The sequence below is a fragment of the Hyperolius riggenbachi genome, chromosome 11 (assembly GCF_040937935.1).
Source record: "Hyperolius riggenbachi isolate aHypRig1 chromosome 11, aHypRig1.pri, whole genome shotgun sequence".
NCBI classification, from domain to species: domain Eukaryota; kingdom Metazoa; phylum Chordata; class Amphibia; order Anura; family Hyperoliidae; genus Hyperolius; species Hyperolius riggenbachi.
Genome location: NC_090656.1, coordinates 181,551,109 through 181,572,569, shown reverse-complemented (window position 1 = coordinate 181,572,569; position 21,461 = coordinate 181,551,109). Strand labels below are relative to the sequence as shown.

Below are 21,461 nucleotides of genomic sequence, written 5' to 3'. Positions count from 1 at the left end.
CAAAGTGTGAAAAAGGCCTTAAGATATGCACACAAATGCAATAAGGGCTCTTTTCCACTAGTAATCGCTAGGGTTTGCATTAAATGCTAGCGATTGCTATTCAGCAAAGTCCTAATTTTTTCTCTGTCTGAAAGAGTTAAATATCAGGTATGTAAGTGGCTGACTCAGTCCTGACTCAGACAGGAAGGGACTACAGTGTGACCCTCACTGATAAGAATTTCCAACTATAAAACACTTTCTTAGCAGAAAATGGCTTCTGAGAGTAAGAAAGATAAAAAGGGGAATTTCTTATCTGTGAGGGTCACACTGTAGTCACTTCCTGTCTGGACTCAGGACTGAGTCAGCCACTTACATACCTGATATTTAACTCTTTCAGGCAGAGAAAAAAAAAATGGAACACAGCATAGTTATTTGTGTGCTAGGCACTGTACATACACAGGTCTATCTCATGTCACTTCGGGTATCCTTTAAGAAACGTCAGTTATCTATGCAAAAGAGCGTCTCTGAGCTTTCCGACTAAATAGGTCTTAATGCTGGGAGAACGTTATATTGTGAGGGCACCAATGTGTGCTTAAAGCAAATGAACTAAACTAATGAATATACTTTCATCACAGATTTAAGTCTACTGTAAGCAAGTCCTTGACTAGGGACGAGCAAGCAAAACTTGCAAGTTTGCTCTACCCACTAATTGCCTCCAATCTCGCTGAGGGGCTCGTTTCCACTATTGCGGTGCAGAATCGCCTGGATTCCACCGCTGATGAAATCGCATGCTGATGCGATTCCCCATGCGTTTTTTGCCACGAATTCACATAGGTGAGGGTATATGCGATTTTAACCATGTCACTGCCTGTGTGAATTTACATTCGTACCTATGCGAATTCGCGGCAAAACGCATGGGGAAACTGCATGCGATTTCCCCATTAAATACATTGCATGCGATTTGCATGCATTCCACTTGCAGCCGAATTCTGCGGCTCGCGTTTTTAAAAACGCACCTCAACAACGCTACAGTGGAAACAGGCCCATCTACTTGCATTACATGTGCGAATCTGCATGCGTTGGACGCATGCGGATTCGCGATAGTGGAAACGAGCCCTGAGAGATTCTCAACAGGCCAGTTCACCATGTGGCTGCCTTAGGCAGAGAACAAGGATTTACAATCATTTTCATGCAAACAAATGTTAAATACATATTGGTCGATGGTGGCACGATCTTTGGATAGACCAAGCCCATGATGGCAATTGAAAGATGCGATTTATCAATTTTTACTTTATGGTCATTTTGTCTTAATAAATAAGCCAGTTTTGCAAGACTGCTTTGTAAACATGCTAGCGTTGATATATACGCCTGCGCACACATACCCTGGTTTATATCAATGTGGTGTTTCAAGTACTGCTCTTTAGTACGCTCATAAAGAGTCTTCACATATAGGAATAAATCTGTATATGCTCCGCCATCTTGCTCCTTTTTTTAAAGCCCTGACAGCACAACTCAATAATGCCCTCTACCTGTAGAAACAGCATCCAATGCCAGATCCTGCTAAACACCACTGGGATGGTCTACAGCAGAGGGGAGAACATCTATTCCCTATAAATTATTAGTATATAAATACTAAATAATAATAATAATAATAACATCAACATCTCCCATAATACACTGTTGTAGCCCTTTCTCCATGGGAAAGAGCTATGAGCCAGGAATTGAATTAAACAGGGAATCTGATTGGTCTATTCTCAAATAGCATACATTTGCATACACCTGCATTAACACTGAATTATTATTTTCAGCTCATTGACCATCCCTAGCCCCAAATTACTATAGACATGCAGTTAGTAACTATGGGATACCAATAGCTGTATTGGCATCTCACAGCCTCTATGCTGATGCTGGCTAAGAAATCCTAAAGCACCAGTCAGCTAAAACAGATTCAAATTTATGGTTTAACGAAAAAGACACGACGCTTCCTCTGAAATTCTCCTCAAGCTATTTCACAAAATATTTGTTAATCCCATTTGTCACAAGTCTCAAACTCAATCTAAGAACAGAGGATTGTACGTAATGCAATAAATAAGTTTACATCATAAAATAAAAATATTACCACAAACAGAAATAGAATATATTGCATCAGTTTAAATCCATATATAGATGAACTCATTTGATAATGAGAAACTGTAAATAAAATACATTCAGCAGTATTCAGTGCGGTTAAACTACAACAATGGACACAAAATGCTTTCTTCCACGACAAACGGATATACGCATGTTCACTTGGGGACAATGTCATTAACTCATTTCACGCAGAACACCCACATGCGTCATTGTGTCCTAAAATTTATAAAGAGCAGAAAATGGCTCTGAACAGCTATACATTTATATTAAAATATAGAGCTCAAAATTATAAAGATTTATCTGCACTTGGTTACATTTATTAAGGATACTACCTTTGCAATAAAAAAAAAAAAAAAAAGATTCCTGAATGCATTGCTAAGTATTTGATTAGATTATAATTTTAATACTGGAATAAATGTGAACAAAGTCAAATAAGCTCATCTTTAGACGTGTTCTAGGATTTGGAAAATACAGCTATGGAGTCAGCAGTACGGGGCCTGTAACTAAAGTAAATTATAAGGATAAGATGGTATTAGGTATGGTCAATGATATGCAAATAACTCAGAGTAAATATAAGATTATGCAAATATATGCAGCTCAATTTCATTGGTCCATTTTAGGTCGCATTCACAGTGAGACGTTGAGGAGCTGCGTTATAAAGTCTTATAACGCAGCTTACCGCATTGCAATGATAATCCTATGGGCCATTAACAGTGCAACATTAAAGCCGCAATGAAAAATGTTGCATTGTGGTAACTCACTCCTTGCAGGGTACTACCTCTTAATGTCGCATTAAAGCGCAACGTCCCACTGTGAATGCGACTTTAAACTTGCATACATTAGCATGCCAAATATACTTGGTATAAAAGGGCCCTAAAGTGCAATTTCAGTAACAGAAATAGAACTGTATTCTTTTGGTATAACAAGGATGAAATCCAGTAGATTCCTACATTTACACATAAAATGTATTCTCTTCTCCTGCAGCAATGCAATTCTTGCTCTTCTGAGGCAGGGGTAACACTAGAGGTAATTGGATAGTTGCGGCTTCCACATAGGACTCAACCCTCCAAATGGCCGAATTAGAGGTAATTGTACAGGTGTTTCCCGACATACTGTATCACACCAAGGGCATGATTCACAAAAGGCTGCTAACTTAGTTAGCACGCCTAAAAGCCCCTTAGCACGCCTAAAACCCTTTAGGACGTGCTAAGTTTTGCACGCCAAGTCATCATGCGCAAAGTCTAGCTAAAAACGGCTCGACGTTTCGGGCGCACCCAGTGTGACATTTTAGGCGCACCTGGTGTGACTTTGCACGCGATCAATAAAAGCTTTGGGCGTGCTAACTGCTTAGCACCGTAGTTAGCACACCCAAAGCTTTTAGGCGTGCTAACTGAGTTAGCACCCTTTTGTGAATGAGCACCAGACAGCCAATGTTAATGTGCTGATTCAGATTTAGTGTGGCTTGCGCATACAGGAAACAAAAATACTTGCTGCATACACTATTTTTCTGCACATGTTCCCCTTGACAACCAGGTCTATGACTGTTTACATGTGTGTGGTGTGCAGGAAAAGGATATGCATGATTCATGCATGTATGAAGTGTGAACCCTCCCTGAATGAGCAATGTGAGACCAAGGCATTTACAGAAGCTTGGTTACTGTTGATAAGAATGATCATTTGTGATTAACCAGGATGACCATTTAGTAACAATCACTGTACATACATTGCTGCTCAGCTTATTTGCCTAACAGCCTGTTCGATTAAGAGGGAGTGGAGGAGACCAGGGATGCTCATCACGAGGTCGTGATCCCGACTAACTCGTGATCACAAGGTAATCGGCATTAGTGATCGGCTCTCGATCATGAATGCACTCGTGATTGCACTCGTTACCCAACTCGTGATCATGAGTTACTCACTAGTATGTATTCATGATTAAAAACCCGGCGACTTTAGCGGTTAATAGCAAAGCCCCCTTACATGCTAGAAACACCAATTTTGCCAGGTAGGTTAACATGAAGAACAGTGGGAACAAGAGGAAAAACTATTTTTCAAAAAGACCTTATAGTTTTTGACAAAAATTGATTTTAAAGTTTCAAAAGAAATTTAACAAAAATAAAACTTTTTGGGAAAAAATAAATATTTTCTACAAAATAAGCTTTGGAGGAGCAATTACAGCCCACCAACAGAAAGCTCTGTTTGGTGGGCAGAAAAGGAGGAAGGGGGGGGGGGGGGGGGAATCACTTGTGTGCTGAATTGTACGGCCCTGCAGAGAGGCCTTAAAGCTGCAGTGGCCTAATTAGCAAGAATGGCCTGGTCACTTGGGGGTTTAAGACAGCAGTCCTCAAGAGGTCTAAGTTCTCTACATTCCATCTTCAGTATCTGTAGTAAGTCATCTGAATTTCTACATCCAAATAGTGAGAACAACCAACATAAGAGCAGAAAAGATGTAATCTTTGATCACTGGATAAGTCAAAAACATTCCCAGAGGGTTTCATTTAGCTGAAATTATGTAATTCCCATTATGGATACCTTACTGTTAAAAACAGTAGCTTTTGAAAAAGGCACTCAGTGTATGCAAGAGATGCCAGTTCCTTCACTCAGACTGAAATCATGACGAAAGTACGGTAGTTGTAATCATCCTGCCAGGCATTGTTTCATGCCTGACACACACATGCAAATTACAATGAAACTCAACAAGATCGCTAATGCTCAGTCATAATGAACAACAAGTATCAGTCATGCATTCCTCCATTATAATGCATTTGTTGTGAATCACTTCAGTTGAAACCCACTACTAAATACATAGATTCTCCACCAATCGAAGCCTTCTGCAGAGTCCAGTCACGTTTTATCCAGTCTGATTTACGAAAATAAAGTCAACCTATTAGAGAACCTTGAAGGAAATCAGAGACGTTAAGTTGTAAAGATTTGATAATAACCTGGGGCTTCCTCCAGCCCCACAAACCCATCTGAGTCCCTCGGTGTCCTCCCGTGGTCTGCCGTTCAGCCGCAATCAGCCCTGGTAACTGGCTCAGTAGGTCTGAGCAATCACAGAAGACTCGGACTGGACCAGACAGCCTGTTATCTGGGCTGATCGCGGCTGAACGGCAGACCGCGGGAGGACATCATGGGACTCAGATGGGTTTGTGGGGCTTGAAGAAGCCCCGGGTCAGTGTCAAATCTTTACAACTTAACTTCTCTGGTATACTTTAAGGCCACGTTCCCAGTGGTGCATTGTGGTGTAACAGATGCTCTGTAATGGAGCTTACTGCAGTGCAATGTGCAGCCTATGTGTCACTCACAGTGCAGACAACAGCATTGTGGCATAACAGGTAGTGGCATCATAGCATTAATGCAGTGCATCACCGCTAAACGTAAGCAAACAGTAAAAGTGAAGCCTGTATGCTTCACTGTACCAGACAACATTCAGAGAACACATGGCACTGATGTTCTAGCAGTCATGGGGAACACAACAACCACCGAATGTGGCCTTTGGCTATGTTCACCGTGGTGCGTTATAACAGCCACTTTGTAATGTGGCTTGGCACGCTGCAATGCACCAACTAATGTTCAAAGTGCGCCAATTGCGATGTGGTATAACTTTGTGCGGCAAATAATGGAACAAATTGCTATGGGGGGCACAACAATCTATCGGGACAACGTTTGACAACAGCTATTATGAAATATTAGGGCAAAGCCACCCTTGTTTAAGGCTGACACACAAACTAACATCTCCTGTTTTTACCATCAGTTACATATGCATTGTTCACTTGTTAGTCAACTCAAATTACCACTAAATAAAGAAGAGTGACTGCACACACACCATATAATAAATGTACATAAAATGCCCTTAAACCCAAAAGCAGCACTATAGCTTATTAATCAGTCCTGTCAATTCCAAATGTCAACTTGCTCTTTCATATAGACTAAAAGAAGCCTAAGTTGACTAACCAGAAAAGCTAATGCTCACAATAATTTTATAGCTGTAAACAAAAATAGTGAAATGGGATATCCAGAATTAGACAAGCCTTAAAGGGGCACTATGGCAAAGAATTTTAAAATTTAAAAATATACAAATATACAAATAAGAAGTACGCTTTTTTTTCCCAGAGTAAAATGAGCCATAAATTACTTTTCTACTAGGTTGCTGTCACTTACAGTAAGTAGTAGAAATCTGACAGAAGCGACAGGTTTTAGACTAGTCCATCTCTTCATGGGGGATTCTCAGGGATTTATTTATTTTCAAAAGCACTTAGTGAATGACAGTCCAACAAAAAAAAAAAAAAAAAAAACTGTAGTCAGCAGGGAAGCTGGCCAGCATCATTGTATAAATCCTTTTTAGGGAATATCTTTATAAAGAATAAAAGCCTTGCTGGGAATCCCCTATAAAGAGATGGACTAGTCCAAAACCTGTCGCTTCTGTCAGATTTCTACTACCTACTGTAAGTGATAGCAACATAGGAGAAAAGTCACTTATGGCTCATTTTACTCTAGGAAAAAAAATAAAAAAAAAATAAATGTACTTGTTATTTGTGTATGTTTGCACATATTTTACAATTTTTGCCATAGTGCCCCTTTAAGCTTTAGGCATACACTTCAACTGAAACATCATGATGGATATGGGTGACAGTTTAACAGTTGTTCAGAAACGGTGCTCAACTCTCGGCCAAGCAGCCTGTTCTGAGGGGTGAGCGGAAGAGTCAGAAGCATCCCAACTGTGGGCACTACGAAACCAGAGAGTCAAGTATTATCCAAATTGCTGTTGGAGAAGTTAATGACATCAGGGGACACTTGTACTCACAGCAGACTGTCACCTGAGATTATCTCAAATTAGGTTTCTGGCAACTACAATATCAGAAAGTAAATATAACAAAAACACACAACGATGCTATGAGTGCGTCCCTTATTTACCACATATCTACCAATATTTTCATCAAAGTAGTACCCTAAATACTATGTAAGTAATTAAAACTTGCAAAGTAAGGAGCAGTCTAATTTTTTTAATTATTTTTTTGTTGTTGGGGGGGGGGGGGGGGAATGATAGTGCTCTCCTACCCAAAAGAGCTTGTTTTAAACACCATGTGGTCCCAGGAACATAACAGCTGAAGTCTTTTGGTGAAGTGAAGTGCAGCTAAGATTTTGCTCTGGTGTACAGTGATTTGGGCTAGTTTAGCCATAATTTATAAATGGTGATTGTCTTGTCTAGGAGAACTAGAGAAGCATGTGATCAGTTTGGTCAGGTGATAGATATGCAAGACTCTGATTTGCTAATCATGATCATGTGGTAAAACAGCATGTGGTCACCCAAATCCGAGCTTTACAAATCTATCAGCTGATCAAACAAATCACAGGCTTCATGAGTTCTAGACATGTCCAGCACCAAACACACACACACACACCTTTCTGCACAATTGTTCTAATTACTGCATCTGCTCAGCCACTGATAAGGAATCATGCAAAATTTTGCAGACAAAGTTTTGTAGACAGTCCCTATTCAGTGTGCAGCAGGCTCTTGTGTACAGCGCCCTGCCCTCGGCCTCTCCACCCCCTCCCCAAGTGCTCTGTACTGTAGTGATGCTGGAGAAGTCTGCAGAGCCAGTTCTGCTCCACCAGAGATGGACAGAGTGAGCATAATAAGCTGAGGCTTGGAGCACACTCGTCTGTCGTTTTTCTGCACACCATGTGTGTGTGTCTGTGCACGTTTTATCACAGAAGCTAATGTAATTGATAGAGAAAATGCGTGTAGTGCTTCACTGCTGACTGTTTTTATCTGCATGGGGAAAACACATTCAAGTGTGCTCTAGCCAATTGAATAACATGGGTTCTCAGTTTACCTATGCAGAAAGCGGGGGTTGGGGAGGGGACGGGTTGACGGGAAAGTGCCCCATCCAAAGTTTCGACGGGGGGGTGGGGTGGATGGTGTTCAGTGATTTCTAGTTACGCCCCCTGTCTATCACTATTTAAAAATAGGCTCCTACATCTTCATACTGATCTTGGATGACCTTTACCCAATCCAAATATTTTCTAAGGGTGCCTATGCACATAAATTTCCCTAAGACTTTAGACTAGGACTATGGTAGGGATTAGATTGTGAGCTCCTCAGAGGACAGCGCCTGACATTATTATGTACCTTTTAAAGTGCTGTAGAAGAGGACACCAATATATAAATAATATAAATACATAATATGGTAAGACCGGCTGACTATGGTAGGGTTAGATTGCAAGCTAGTAGTGTCGCCGTCCCCCCCCCCCGGTGGAGTTAGTGGCCCCCATTATGACTCCGCTGTGCATAGCTCCGTTAGTGCAGGCAATGAATGCGGAGTATTGTGCAAATGGAAGCCGTGCCGCTATCTCACCTAATCCGCCACACAGCATTGTCTGACCTCCTGTCTGCTCTCCTCCCAGCATTCAGCATCTCTTCCGGTGATTCCATGAGTGCAGGAAGAGGTGCCAGCACTAGGGGGATAACTGAGCAGTGACAGGAGGTCAAACAACACTGGCATGCAGGTGAGATATCAGCATGGCTTTCACACATGCAATAGTCAGCATTCATTGCCTCAGCAGGGGGAGCCGAGCACAGCGGACACATTATCGTGTTGCGCCCACTTTGCGGTCGGCAAATCGGTAACTACCATTTTTGGGGAGTTTTTGTCATTATGGAAGTTAAAGTAAAAACGCTCACAAAATCGCTTTGTTCAGCGATCGCGTGAGCGTTTCTATGAATTGTATTTATTATTTTCCGGGTCAAAGAGATCACTTCCTGATTTGCGTCAGGGAGTGAATTAGAAAAGCGCTTTTAAAAGAAACAGCGCGTAGTGGAGCACCAGAAGGGGGAAAGCGCACAGCGTTTTTTGACTTTAGGTGTGAATGAGGCCTAAAGGACCCCAGCAACTAACTGATACCCCATCAACAATTCTGATAGTTGATCAGTTTGTGTGACTGATCTATGGACTATCTCAACCAGACAAACTTCCAACTGATTTCAGGCAGATTATTGAATGTAACTGATCAGACGCCGGTGTGATCCCACCCAGATGACAGGAGAGACACAGCTGCATATCTGTATTCTGTATTGATCGATCCAAAGCTCAAAAGAGCAGTGGTCCAATTGATCTTTGATCAAGTGGCACACGTGGTAAAATGATTGCTACTCCAAACAAATTTCCCATTGAGGAATAATTGATCAGCAGCTGCACTCTCACATAGTGAATGGCCACATTTACCCCCATGAGCGAAGGGCATTAAAAAAAAATAATAATAATAAGCCATTATTTATGGGGTATCAACATATAAATATATTTCAGCATCACAGCTGTAAATGCATTCCATAAATAAAAACAGGTTTTAAGGTATAAGTTCCATGTATTCGAAAAATGGTTAAAAAAAATCGTAAATGCACAAAAAATTTGCACATTTCACTAAACATTGCTCTGTAAATCATGTAATTTAAAGGGGCACTACAGCGAAAAACTGTAAAATGCACAAACATACAAATAAGTACATTTTTTACAGAGTAAAATAAGCCATAAATTACTTTTCTTCTATATTGCTGTCCCTTTCAGTAGGTAGTAGAAATCTGACAGAAGTGACAGGTTTTGGACTAGTCCATCTCTTTATAGGGGATTCTCTGGGATATATTTATTGTCAAAAGCATTTAGTAAATGGCAGTTGCTCTGTCCAACTGCCAAAAAAATGTGTAGCAAGCAGGGAGCTGGCCAGCATCATTGTTTAAATCCTTTGTAGGGAATATCTTTATAAAGAATAGAAGTCTTGCTGAGAATCCCCCATGAAGGGATGGACTAGTCAAAAACCTGTCACTTCTGTCAGATTTCTACTACCTACTGTAAGTGACAGCAACATAGGAGAAAAGTAATTTATGGCTCATTTTACTCTGGAAAAAATGTATTTATATAGGTTTGCACATATATTTTACAGCTTTTCGCTGTACTGCCCCTTTAATATGCCACACCCTGCTAAAAACACCACCACATTTTGATGGCTAATAATTAAAGGTGATCAATAAAATGGTAAAAACATTTTTGCATCTTGTTGACGGTCACTACTCATGATATAGAATGGAGCAGTGCCCCAGCAGAATTTAACAAAAATGTTGTAGGTAAAACTATATAGTTACTAGAGCCCCCTGCAATAAAAATAGCCCAGCACTAATGCTACAGTAGTACTCCTACAGCAGCCTAAGGTTTTAGTTTTCCATTGAAGCGAAATGGCAGACAAAATTATCCCCATTTAGGCTGGATTCACAGTGGTCCATTGCATAAAGCACGTGTTCTAAGGAGTGTGAACAGCAACGGACACTGGACATTGGTTCAGATCCAATTCCTTTTCTCTCCTAAGTTCTCTCCTAGGAGATATTTTTTCATCTGCTGTTTATATAACTTTTCAGCACTTTGCAATTGAAAAAGTACCAAAAAAGTAGGTGAGAAAGAAAAGTACTAGCAAAATGAATCAAAGCATTTTCTTGCTTTGTGGTGGCTTAACAGGCATTTTATTGATAAGGTGTAAACATATCACCTAGAAGAAAAACCTAAAAAGAACAAAACAAAAATATATTGGATCAGGCCCATGTAGACACCAAGCCTGCATGCAGAGAGAGTCTCTGCCTTGTAACACTATCCATTACAAGGCAGAAATGTGAACAGGCCCATAAAATTGTATGGGCAGTGGGGTGACATGCAGAATTATTCTGCAATGCCTGAGCACTGTGAACTAACCATTATGCTAACCTGAATATCTAATCAGACAATTGTTTTTCAGGGTTGTTCTGTTCATGAAGTTAAAAGCCGCACTAGTTTGCTTGGGAAGATGAAATGGTGGGGGGGGGGGGGGGGGAGGCGGGGAAACAAAAAAAACGCATTTGATTCTTAGCTTCCCTGTCCAATTGATGGGAGTGGCCCCTTTCCAATTGTGCTATAATGAAACTGAATTGGGGCATTTGTAACCACATGTGCATCAGCGGCTGAAATGATAAGAAACTGCCGTGCATTACATTAACTTGGTGACTGCCACCCACTTCAGCACACAAGCATGAGACAACTGCCAGTGCCGGATGCTTGCAGTCAGCTGCAAGCACCTGGCAAATAATCAGCAGTTGCTGACAAGCAGTTGACGGTACTGCTGTCAGCCAGACGTGGAAGAGCCCTCAAGCACTTGCATCTAAATGTATGACTTTTTCACACGGAGAAACATGTTCACAGCGTTCGAGGCTACAGTGCAGATTACGTATATTGTGTAATGAAGCTAATTATACAACAGTTCTTAAATCCATTAACCAGGAGATTTGCTACAAGTCTGCTTTAACACTTTGTGTCCCTTTACCACAATTAACCATCTCAAGAATGAAAAAAACATAAGCCGACTAGTGACTAGATCACTCAGACATCAGACAATACCTACAAGGAATAAATGTTCTCTGCACGTGCACAATTTCATATCAGGTAATTATTCAGCTAATGATAGTCAATTAGGTGCAAGCAATTCTGGCTTGCATGCAAGACGTATCCAAATTCACCGGGAAGTGGATTTGATGAGCCCAATTTCAAGCCCCACACAATTTGAATTAAAAGGGGCCCCAGCTCACCACGGCTCAGAATCTCTGTCAGCCTTCAGCAGTATGGACTCTTCTGCGCATGCATCCCCATGTCAGCAGGTGCAGTACGCTCTCAGCGACATGGGCGCAAGCATGCTCAGAAGATGAGGACCCATTTAGGGTCAGCGATACTGCAGAGGATACCAGCGGGACACAGAAGACCGGAGCCGTGGTGAGGGAGACACGTGACTTCTAGGGGCTGGAAGAAGACCCAGGTAAAAAAAGATTTGCCTCATATGGCATTAAATATCTGGCAGGTTTGATCATTAAGCGACATCAGACCTCAGGGTATGCTTGCAAATTACACTAGATTCTTGCTGGAGATGACCATAAATGGTCCCCTCAACCAAGAACAGTCTAACAAGTGTACAAGGCATAAGTATTCAATACACACCAGTAATAAGAGGGAGCTTTCCTAATCGATCATTTTTTTTGGCATTCTTGTTGGAGGCCCCATTGAGGCCTCGTTTCCATGGACTGTGGAACTGTGTGCTCAGCAAGCAGTTACCAGGCAGGTGTGAGTTTGAGAGGCATTTCTCTGCATATCAACAGTCTGTGGAAAAGAGGCCTAAGTGATGAGGAATAGGAATGGTCAATTAGATGTAAAAAAAAAAATCAGAGTTGATACAAGATTAGGCAAATTTTGTATGCAATTTTAAGCAGCTTGAAAATGGACCAATCGATTTTCAGCGTTGCAGGTTTCGAACTGTTCATTTTCAAACTGCATACATTCCCATACAAAATATTCCTGCATCAACTCAAAATTATTTGCATCCCATTGGGAAAAAAAATATATAGTTATAAATCTATAGGGGACTATGAGATCAACCAGAGAACTAGTAAGGGGGTTGCAAGGATCCCTACCACTTAATATACAGAGGTAAACTTAGATTGAGGCCACATTTACAGTGATGCATTGCAGTGAAAAACCACTTTTTAATGTGACTTACCTCACTGCAATGCACCACATATGCGACATTCACAGTGCGGCGGGAGCATTGCATTGTAGTGTGTTGCGGTATGTTAACAGTGCATTACCGCTAAATGTGCATGTTTAATAAAAGTGAATCATACTTTTAATTGACTGTATGCTTCACTGTACCGAAAGCAGCATGTAGGTAACGTGTGGTGCCACTGTCCCAATCCATTGCATGGAGTTTCTGCTTACAAAAGGTAAAATCGCAACAGCCACTCTGACCCTGAAGTGTACTGTGGGGGAAATTTAAATGTGACCTGTTCTCTTAATTTTTGAAACACACTTAAAGCGGAATATAACCCTGCATTTCAACTTTGCTCTAAAACATTTACAGCATATTATATGCAAAAAGCATTTTTTTTTTTTACTAGACCAGCATTGGAAGGGTTAAACACAGAGGTTTTAAGTTCCGTGCAGACATTCAGATAGTTACATTCTATTTAGTTAGATGTATCTATTGATAAACAGTTACACACTCTTTGGCTGTCCTCCAAGCTCCTTCTCAGTGAGAGAGATGAGTCACAATAAACACTTACAGATACATATTTGTAAACAAAAAGTATCTAACTCAAGTTCGGATGCGTCTGCAGAAATCTCTAGGGACTTTAAAGCCCTGTGTAACCCTTCCAATGCTGGTCTAGTAAAAAAAAGAAAAATGCTTTTTGCATATAATATGCTGTAAATAATGTTTTAGAGCAAAGTTGAAATGCAGGGTTATATTCCGCTTTAATTGCATCACTCAACACACCCCGATCATGGCTCCCTTGTTGAGAAGAAATGTCGAGAATTATAAAAAAAAAAAAGTTGAAGAGCCAATGGGTTGAGAAAAAAAAAAAAAAAAAAATGTAAAGTTTTAGTTTGATATCTCTAGATCATTAAATATTAGGTGCATGAAGTCTACAAAATAACACATTACCTTAAGATTGCCTTTCGTAGTAAAGGCTCGTCCACATATGGTGCAAGCAAAGGGTTTTTCGCCAGTGTGTGTTCGCTCATGGATTTGTAAAGCACTTGAAGATGAAAAAGACTTGCCACATGCATTGCAGTAATGCTGCTTTGGAGTCCTCCTGGCCAAGGATGGAAGGAGAACAGGAGATGTGGCTGAAGATGACAGAGATCCTGAAGATGGAATACTTGATGGCGGTTCTTGGTTGTCCTGAGGCGAGCCATGCATGAAACCATTAAACTCAGTCTTTATGATAGCTGCTAGAGGATTAGTAACTGGAATTGCTAGGGAGCTGGTATTGATAGTCAAACTGGAGTTGGGTTCAAAGAGTTGAGATGGTAGATCTCTCATCTGGTGCGTAAGCATATGCTGTTTCAAATTGCCTTTAGTGGAAAAGCCACGATTGCAGACTGTGCAAATAAATGGTCTCTCTTTGGTATGGCTTCTATAATGAATGTCCAAGGCACTCTGACATGCAAATGTTTTGCCACAAATATCACAAATCGTGTTTTTAAACTTATTCCGCTCTCTGAATGGAAATAATACACTCATAGGTTCTTCTTTGATCACTTTGTCTGTATTCGTGGAGGTCAAATCAAGAGCACCTCCATTGGCAGGAGCTGGAGACATCCCATTTGGAAGTTCAGGTGGTAAAGCTCTTGGTTGCTTTTCGTCTGTGTTAGGGAATCTCATGAAATCATGTGTGCTGTTAGGCGATAAAGCATTCATGGAGTAAGTGGATTCTGAAGCAGCTGGGCTTCCCGCACTCTGGCTCTCTGTATCTCCCCCAAGAGATGAAGAGTCATTAGTCATCTGATCACCTTCAATAAAGCCATTTTCAGAAGACTTCAGACTGGCTTGAAGCTGCTCTACTAGTCCAGCATTGATCATCTTCATCTGATTCTCCAAAGCAGCAATGCTTGAGACTTCATTAGGCATCGGGGAATTAGATCGGCTATCGTGTGATGCATCTACAGTCTTAGGTGTGTCAGGGACACTACTGTCAGGACAGTCTTCCATATTGTCATCTGAGAAGTTGTCCAGATCATCAATAGTTTTCCCATCAAAAGACCCAGTGTCAGATTCCATAGAATCAGGATAGTTTTCAGCAACTGGGGTGTTCGGAATCTGCCCTCCCATATGCATTCTAATATGCTGTTGTAGGACAACAGCATTAGTAAATTTCTTTTGACAAATGGGGCATGAGTGTTGTACTCTAAGAGGTGGCATGGCACGATGAACACTGTAGTGAGTTTTAAGGTTACCTTTTGTAGTAAAGGCACGGCCACAGACTTTACATTTAAAAGGTCTTTCTCCAGTGTGGGTTCGGTAATGCATTTTCAGAGCACTATGGCAACTAAGCACTCGATGACAAATAACACATTCATTGGGGTCACTAGACTTCTTGTCAATGTTCTCTACAAGCTGTTGTAATTTGGAAGTCTCTGATGCAGGTGCTGCATCCAAAAGACCTCCAAATGGAAACTTTGCTTTGAACTGCTCTGACATCAGTGGCAGAAGTGGATTTGGAAAGCTCGACACAAGACCAGAATCCCCTGCAGGAGAACAATCCGCATTATTCATGCTTTGGAAATCATTTGATTTTTGGGAATGGTCTTCACCTTTCTCTTCTAATATGGGCAAATCAGCATCTTCTGGAAGACCATTATTTTTTTTAATCAGTGGCTCTGTGGCTGGCAAGTCACTTTTTGTTGAATGTGATGGGCTAACAAGTGGATGACTAATAGCAATAGGCTGAGGCTCCTCAGTCTTAATAAAAGGTGTTAAACCAGAAATGGTTGGTGGGAGAGGCATCCCTACAGAAGTGGTCAGTGTAGGCAAAACCGGTTTTGTGTCCAGCCAGTTGGTTACAGGCTTTTCAGGTGGTATTGACATCCCATATGGGATGCCTGTACTTGTAGGTATGTTGTCCAAATGCTCTGGCACCGGGTATGGATTCATGTGAATGTGAGGGTATTTCTCTTTATGACGTTGAAAGTGAACTTTTAGATTACCTTTGGTGGAAAACCGATTTCCACATATGTTGCATTTAAATGGCCTTTCACCTGTATGAGACCTAAGATGGATCTGCAAGGCACTGTCACTGCCAAAGACTTTAGCACAGAACCTACATTTGTGTTTGAAGAATGTCTCATCGGATGTGCTCTTTGCTTCAAAACCTGTTGCATTTGCTGGCTTGCTTTTCCTCAGAGAATTTAAGTCCTCTGCAGTCGTTCCTACACTGGGTAATGTACTATTGAAAAGGGTGCTACTGGGGGGAGGTTGAGGTAGTAGTGGGTTTGATGCAGGACTTAATAAACTGCTTATTGCAAAAGCTGGTGAAGGTGTTATAGATGCTGGCGAATTACTAGTCTGCGAGCCACCAGTGGTTGAAGGTAACCTGTCTGAGGATGACAGATTACTTACACTTACAGTTGCTAATGTGTTTATTATGTTTGGAGAGGAACTACTGCTGGATGGATTTGTGTTACTAGGGCTGCTCTGAGGTAGCTGTACTGGGGGTAGTTGTTTCATACCAGTTATATTAGCTGATTGACTAGCAAGATTCTGTGCTAAGCCAGCTGCAGCAGCCAGCTGTTGAGACAAATGGGAGCTCAATGTGGTCAGTGGAGTAGATGATAACCTTAATGTCCCTTGAGAGCCACTAGAAGATGTAGGTATCTCAGCACTTTGTGATGCCAGCAGCAATATTTGGTGCCGGATTTGCTCAATCAGGTGCAACTGGTGTATCTGCTGCTGTTGTAAAGCCAGGAGCTGCTCCATCAGAGCCGGTACAGCTAGTTTATTATTTGTGACCCCTTTCGATTTTGCTTCTTGGGAGAACTGTGCTACGGCCACCCTAGTACTCTGAAGGTTTTCAATGATGACATTGCTGTTAATAACAGAAAAGTTGCCCAAAGTTGTCAGATCCCTTAGTTGAGGTAGTGAGGTTGTGATAGCCGAGGTACTCGGAGTGGAATTATTACTGCTTGAAACTCCACGGTCCACTTGGCTGGAACCACTGCTGCTATTGCTAGCTTCGATCTCCACCTCCATGGGTTTTTCTTTGTCAGGCTTATTAGGTTCTGAAAGGTCACTACAGTCTGCTTGATCTGTGTTATTAACTGTGTCATTCATGTGCTCGTCAGGATTATCTGAGGGGGGACTTGGAGAGGTTGTTTCAGCAGGAGGTGGTGGTGGTGGATTTTCATTCACAATTAGAACCAATTGATTTTTAGTGCAGTTCTTCTTATGCTGCAACAAATCTGATAATTCAAAGAACTCCGCGCAACATCTGCTACAGACATGAGCGTCCTTGTTCTTGGGTGTCCGATGGGCCTGACCCCTCTCACCAACTCCTGAAAATAAATAAAATATATATAATAAAATGAGAACAACTAAATCCAAATCACATATTAAAAAAGACATCGTAGCGTGCAAAAACCACTTGCACTTCATTGCTGGAAGAAAATAAAAAAAAAATTTTAGGCATAAAAACCAGATCAATACCACAAGTTTCTCCCTCCCCCCCCCCTCCCCACCTCTACCTTTCACTGTACACTTTGGGAAGCTTTATAAAAGGCGGTGGAAAAACACGGCTTCAGTATCTTACTTCTCCTTCCTGAGAAGGCTGAATGGAGTAATGGTTAAGGGCTCTGCCTCTGACATGGGAGACCAGGGTTCGAATCTCGGCTCTGCCTGTTCAGTAAGCCAGCACCTATTTCAGTAGGGGACCTTGGGCAAGTCTCCCTAACACTGCTACTGCCTATAGAGCGCGTCCTAGTGGCTGCAGCTCTGGCGCTTTGAGTCCGCCAGGAGAAAAGCGCGATATAAGTGTTCTGTGTTTGTGTTTGTTGTTTGAGAAGTTACTCACTGGCCACAATTTAGTTGATTCACACATTCAAAAGCCAGTCAATTTAAACGACATCCAGTGATCTTAACATATTAAAAAGCCAGTCTAGACCATCTCTTGACTGATATGTCAGTCACAACATGCTCATACCCCAATAAAACCTAACTTGATGCATATATTCATAAGAAATAGCTGCTCATTTTAAAAATTAAATACATACGAAAGGGGGGGGACAAAAAACAAAACAAAACACACCACCACTATGCACTTAGAGGGGTAACAAATAATGTGAGTTCTGTATATAAAATATATTAAAAAAAATTAGAAATTTCACATGCACACCCACTCGTACTCGAGAGCAGCTAAGAGCTCTGTTCTGATTGCTCACCAATTTGTTTTTCCCACTAGTTGCTCACATGGCTTATCACATCTAGTGCCATTTGCAAATTAAACACAAGACTGACTTCCAAACTAACTGATCCTATTGAAAAACAGGATGGTTTCCTTTTGTTCACCCAGCGTGAAGACAAACTTCTGTTGTATAAAATAGTGTGTGGTTATCTTACAAGGCTGTGAAAAAAAAAAAATCCAGAGATTACCTCCCTGTATGTTGCGATGCAATCCTAAAAATCACACAATGGAGTTGCCATGACACCATTTGCATTTTAAAAAGCCCTTCTCTTTAAAAACCAGCAATCATAACTTTGTATAGGATATTTAACAGACAAACCTCTATACAAAAAAAAATTAAAATTTTGACAACACCAGAAAAAAAAACAAAAAAAACAATATGCAACGTAAAAAGTTTAGGCAATATATTCTCAGTAAAAACAGCAATGCTAAAATTGTTAAACTCAATCCAAATATGGAGTGTGAATAAAAATGTACTAAGATTTTTTTTCTTTGCTTTACAAAAGTAAAAAAAAAAAGTGGACTTTGCTTTCCATTAGCAAAAAAAAAAATTAAAAAAATAAAATGCAACACTACTTATAGGTTTTACAGCCAGCGGAGAAAGCAGCCATGTTTGTGGTGCTTTGACAAGCAATATATGCATTATAGATGCATCCCTTAACATGAAAATTCAGCATCTAATATATTCAAGGCAAATCTTGCACATTTCCATATGTAATGGTTATGTCCCCATCTACTTTTACAGCCAATTATGAGGGAACAAAAAGCCATTCTGTTTGTGCACACATTTTGAACAAAATGCATTAAAACTATTATGTCAGCATGTTCATTTAAGCTCTACATTCAGTGGAAAATACTTTTCAACCAGATCACATTTATCAAAACATAATGCCACTTTAAAACACAGTTTTGCTTGGTCAGCTGTGCTTAGGCAAATAATGGCAAATTCAGGACTAAACTGCTCAGAGGGGGCCAAAGACTTCTCTGTGCTAATCAGGATGCACTTCCCTAAATAAACTTTTGCCCCCCCCACAAACTCTGTAAAAAGGGGGGGGGGGGGGCATCTTGGATAAAGATAAATAAAAACTGTCAGCTTACAATGAAAATAAAAAGCACTCAAACAGCTTTCACAAATGTAAAAAACAAAACAGTACACAGCAACTAACCACTAAAAACCTACAATGGGCACCGATACTTCATAGGGACAGTAAAAAACAAACAAAACAATGTACCTACTTTCAGTTTTAAAAACAAACTTCATTTCTTCTGTTTCAGATTTCATTTCTTCAGATTCTTTGTTCATTCTCACCTGTAACAAATCCAGTGTACCTAAATGTAAAAGTGCAGACATGGAGATGTAAGAGTGGTGCACGGACAATGACAGTGACAAAATTTTAATATGGATTTTAATGACAATATCCAGGCAGGGAATTTTGAAATAAAAAAAATTCTCCTTGTCTAATTCCCCCATATTTTTATGCATTTATAAGTCCTAGAAGGACAGTAACTAGCCAAGGCAAATTTACCAGAGGCCCTGCAGGTATAGAAAGAATATTGAAATAAATAAAAAAGTTAAACCCATGCAGCTCATTAAACAGATTAGGCATCATAATTTTAAATCACACTATTATAAAAATATTAGTGTCACTTAAAAAGTTTATATTAGATTTAAAAAAAATATATAAAAAAAATAGGAGGGCAAAAAAAAAAAAAAAAAATATATGCTGCATACAACTGAACACAAAGTCCAATACACACTTATTAAAAAAAATAATAAATTCAAAGTGATGAAAAGTGTAATTCCCAAGTGCAATAAACTAAAACAAAGTTCACACTTTATAACACTGAACACTAGGTGGGGATCCAGATGCAAAGGTTTCAAAGAAAAGAAAGGGGAAGGAAAAAAAAAAAAAAAAAAAAAAAAAAAAAAGTATGACAATCCCAGTGTCAGCGAAAGAAAGGCTCCTTGAGGCTACATCTACACTTTGGCTACATAAATATTGGCATTCAGACAAGAAACTAAATCCCACTTGTTTTGGAGAAACTGCTCTATGGGAAGCACTTGTCAATCCACTGTAGGTTTCTGTTGTTTAAGAGCAGGAAGGGGGAATAGGGTTAGCTAGCAGTGGTGCTGATAAGGTGCAGTTAGTTTGTTAACTCCCTGCTAGGAGAGATCAGGGGAGACTGAAATCAGGGTCAGGGATAGAGAATCAAAAAACATATTGGTAGTCTGAACTCTGTCACCTTTTCCAGAGAGAAGGCCAGCAAAGGTTAAGAAAGCAGAACGCAAAGATTGATGTACATGATGATTAGGGCAGCACGATGTACACTATTTTGAACCCATCAGTTTTACATAATTTTCACTACATACTGGTTCTAGCAATATATTCCAGAGTTAGTAAAATGTCTCTAATGAAATAAAAAAAAATGCACAAATAGAACAGCTAATAAAATTAACTTAGTCTCTGTGTAAGCCATCAGGTTGCAAGCAATTTGCATTTTTTTTTTACTACTGCAAATTAAGTTGATTGCTTTGCTACTTTCTCCTAAGTAAGGACTTGTTGAATTAACAAAAAGATAGATATATATATATATATATATATATATATATATATATATATATATATATATATATATATATATATATATATATATATATATATATATATATATAGATATAGATAAGTGTGTGCGTTTGCAAACACTGGAGCACAACACTGAATAGACACTTAACCACAAGAAAAACTAGTTGAGAGGAAAAAAAAAATACACCACACTAACCCGTATTCATGCAACCAACACACTACAGTCTTGAAAATCAGCCATACAAATTTGGTGAAGGATTCAGGGATTGCTACTAAATTGTTAAAAATTGCCATTGATACTTCAGTGGAATAAAAAGAGACAAACTAGAGAAATGTTGATCACTAAAATAACTGTTAAAAATTAAAAAAAAACCACATTAAAAAACTTCTACTACTCTTTGGTTGTGCAAAACTGAAGCTAACGAATTACTGCATTCAGTGGCTTAAATGGAATACTAATATTATTACAAGATAATCCTCTGCACTATTACAAAACATGTCCTGCAGGCAGATTTAACCTTATTGTCAAAAACCTGATGGCAAAGCCATGTTAAAAGATTTAAGCTGTGTAAAAAAAAAAAAAAAAAAAAAAAAGTGATTAAAAAAAACTGCAATTGCTAATAATTGAAATAAGCCCTTCAAAAATACATAAAAAAAAGCTTCATTCTTCAGTTGCTCTACAATACAATTTTTTTTTTTAGACATTACCAAAAACGAAAACTCAAGATGTGCGATGGAGAGACTGGTGGATGCCAAATCAAGGAATTCAGCCTTATTGCGCTCCCAAAAAGCTTTTCTGAACTTCACTGAGGATAGGCTAAAACACAGTAATTATGTTGCAAATGTCTAGATGCTATTTAGATGCAAACAAAGGGCTGCTTTGATGTAGTTTGCATTCAAGCCATAAAAGTTTCTAAGGAGACAAAATGAGAACAATGCCTTTAAAAACGGATGGGGGTTTGCAATTCACACTC

At 39.8% G+C, this 21,461-nt stretch overlaps 1 protein-coding gene across 4 annotated transcripts in view; it reads right to left on the bottom strand.

The window, feature by feature from the left end:
- The window catches only part of SALL1 (spalt like transcription factor 1), a 47,571-nt gene that overhangs the window by 24,187 nt on the left and 1,923 nt on the right, over positions 1–21,461 (bottom strand). For 3 of the 4 annotated variants that reach the window (XM_068259722.1, XM_068259725.1, XM_068259723.1), the window contains exons 2-3: positions 19,139–19,231; positions 13,609–16,997 (exon numbers count right to left, since the gene is read on the bottom strand). In XM_068259722.1, coding sequence (XP_068115823.1) covers positions 13,609–16,997; positions 19,139–19,231 — 3,482 coding nt within the window. Of the gene's footprint in view, positions 1–13,608; positions 16,998–19,138; positions 19,232–21,195; positions 21,272–21,461 lie in introns of those variants that run through there. The other variant, XM_068259724.1, reaches the window with a different exon arrangement.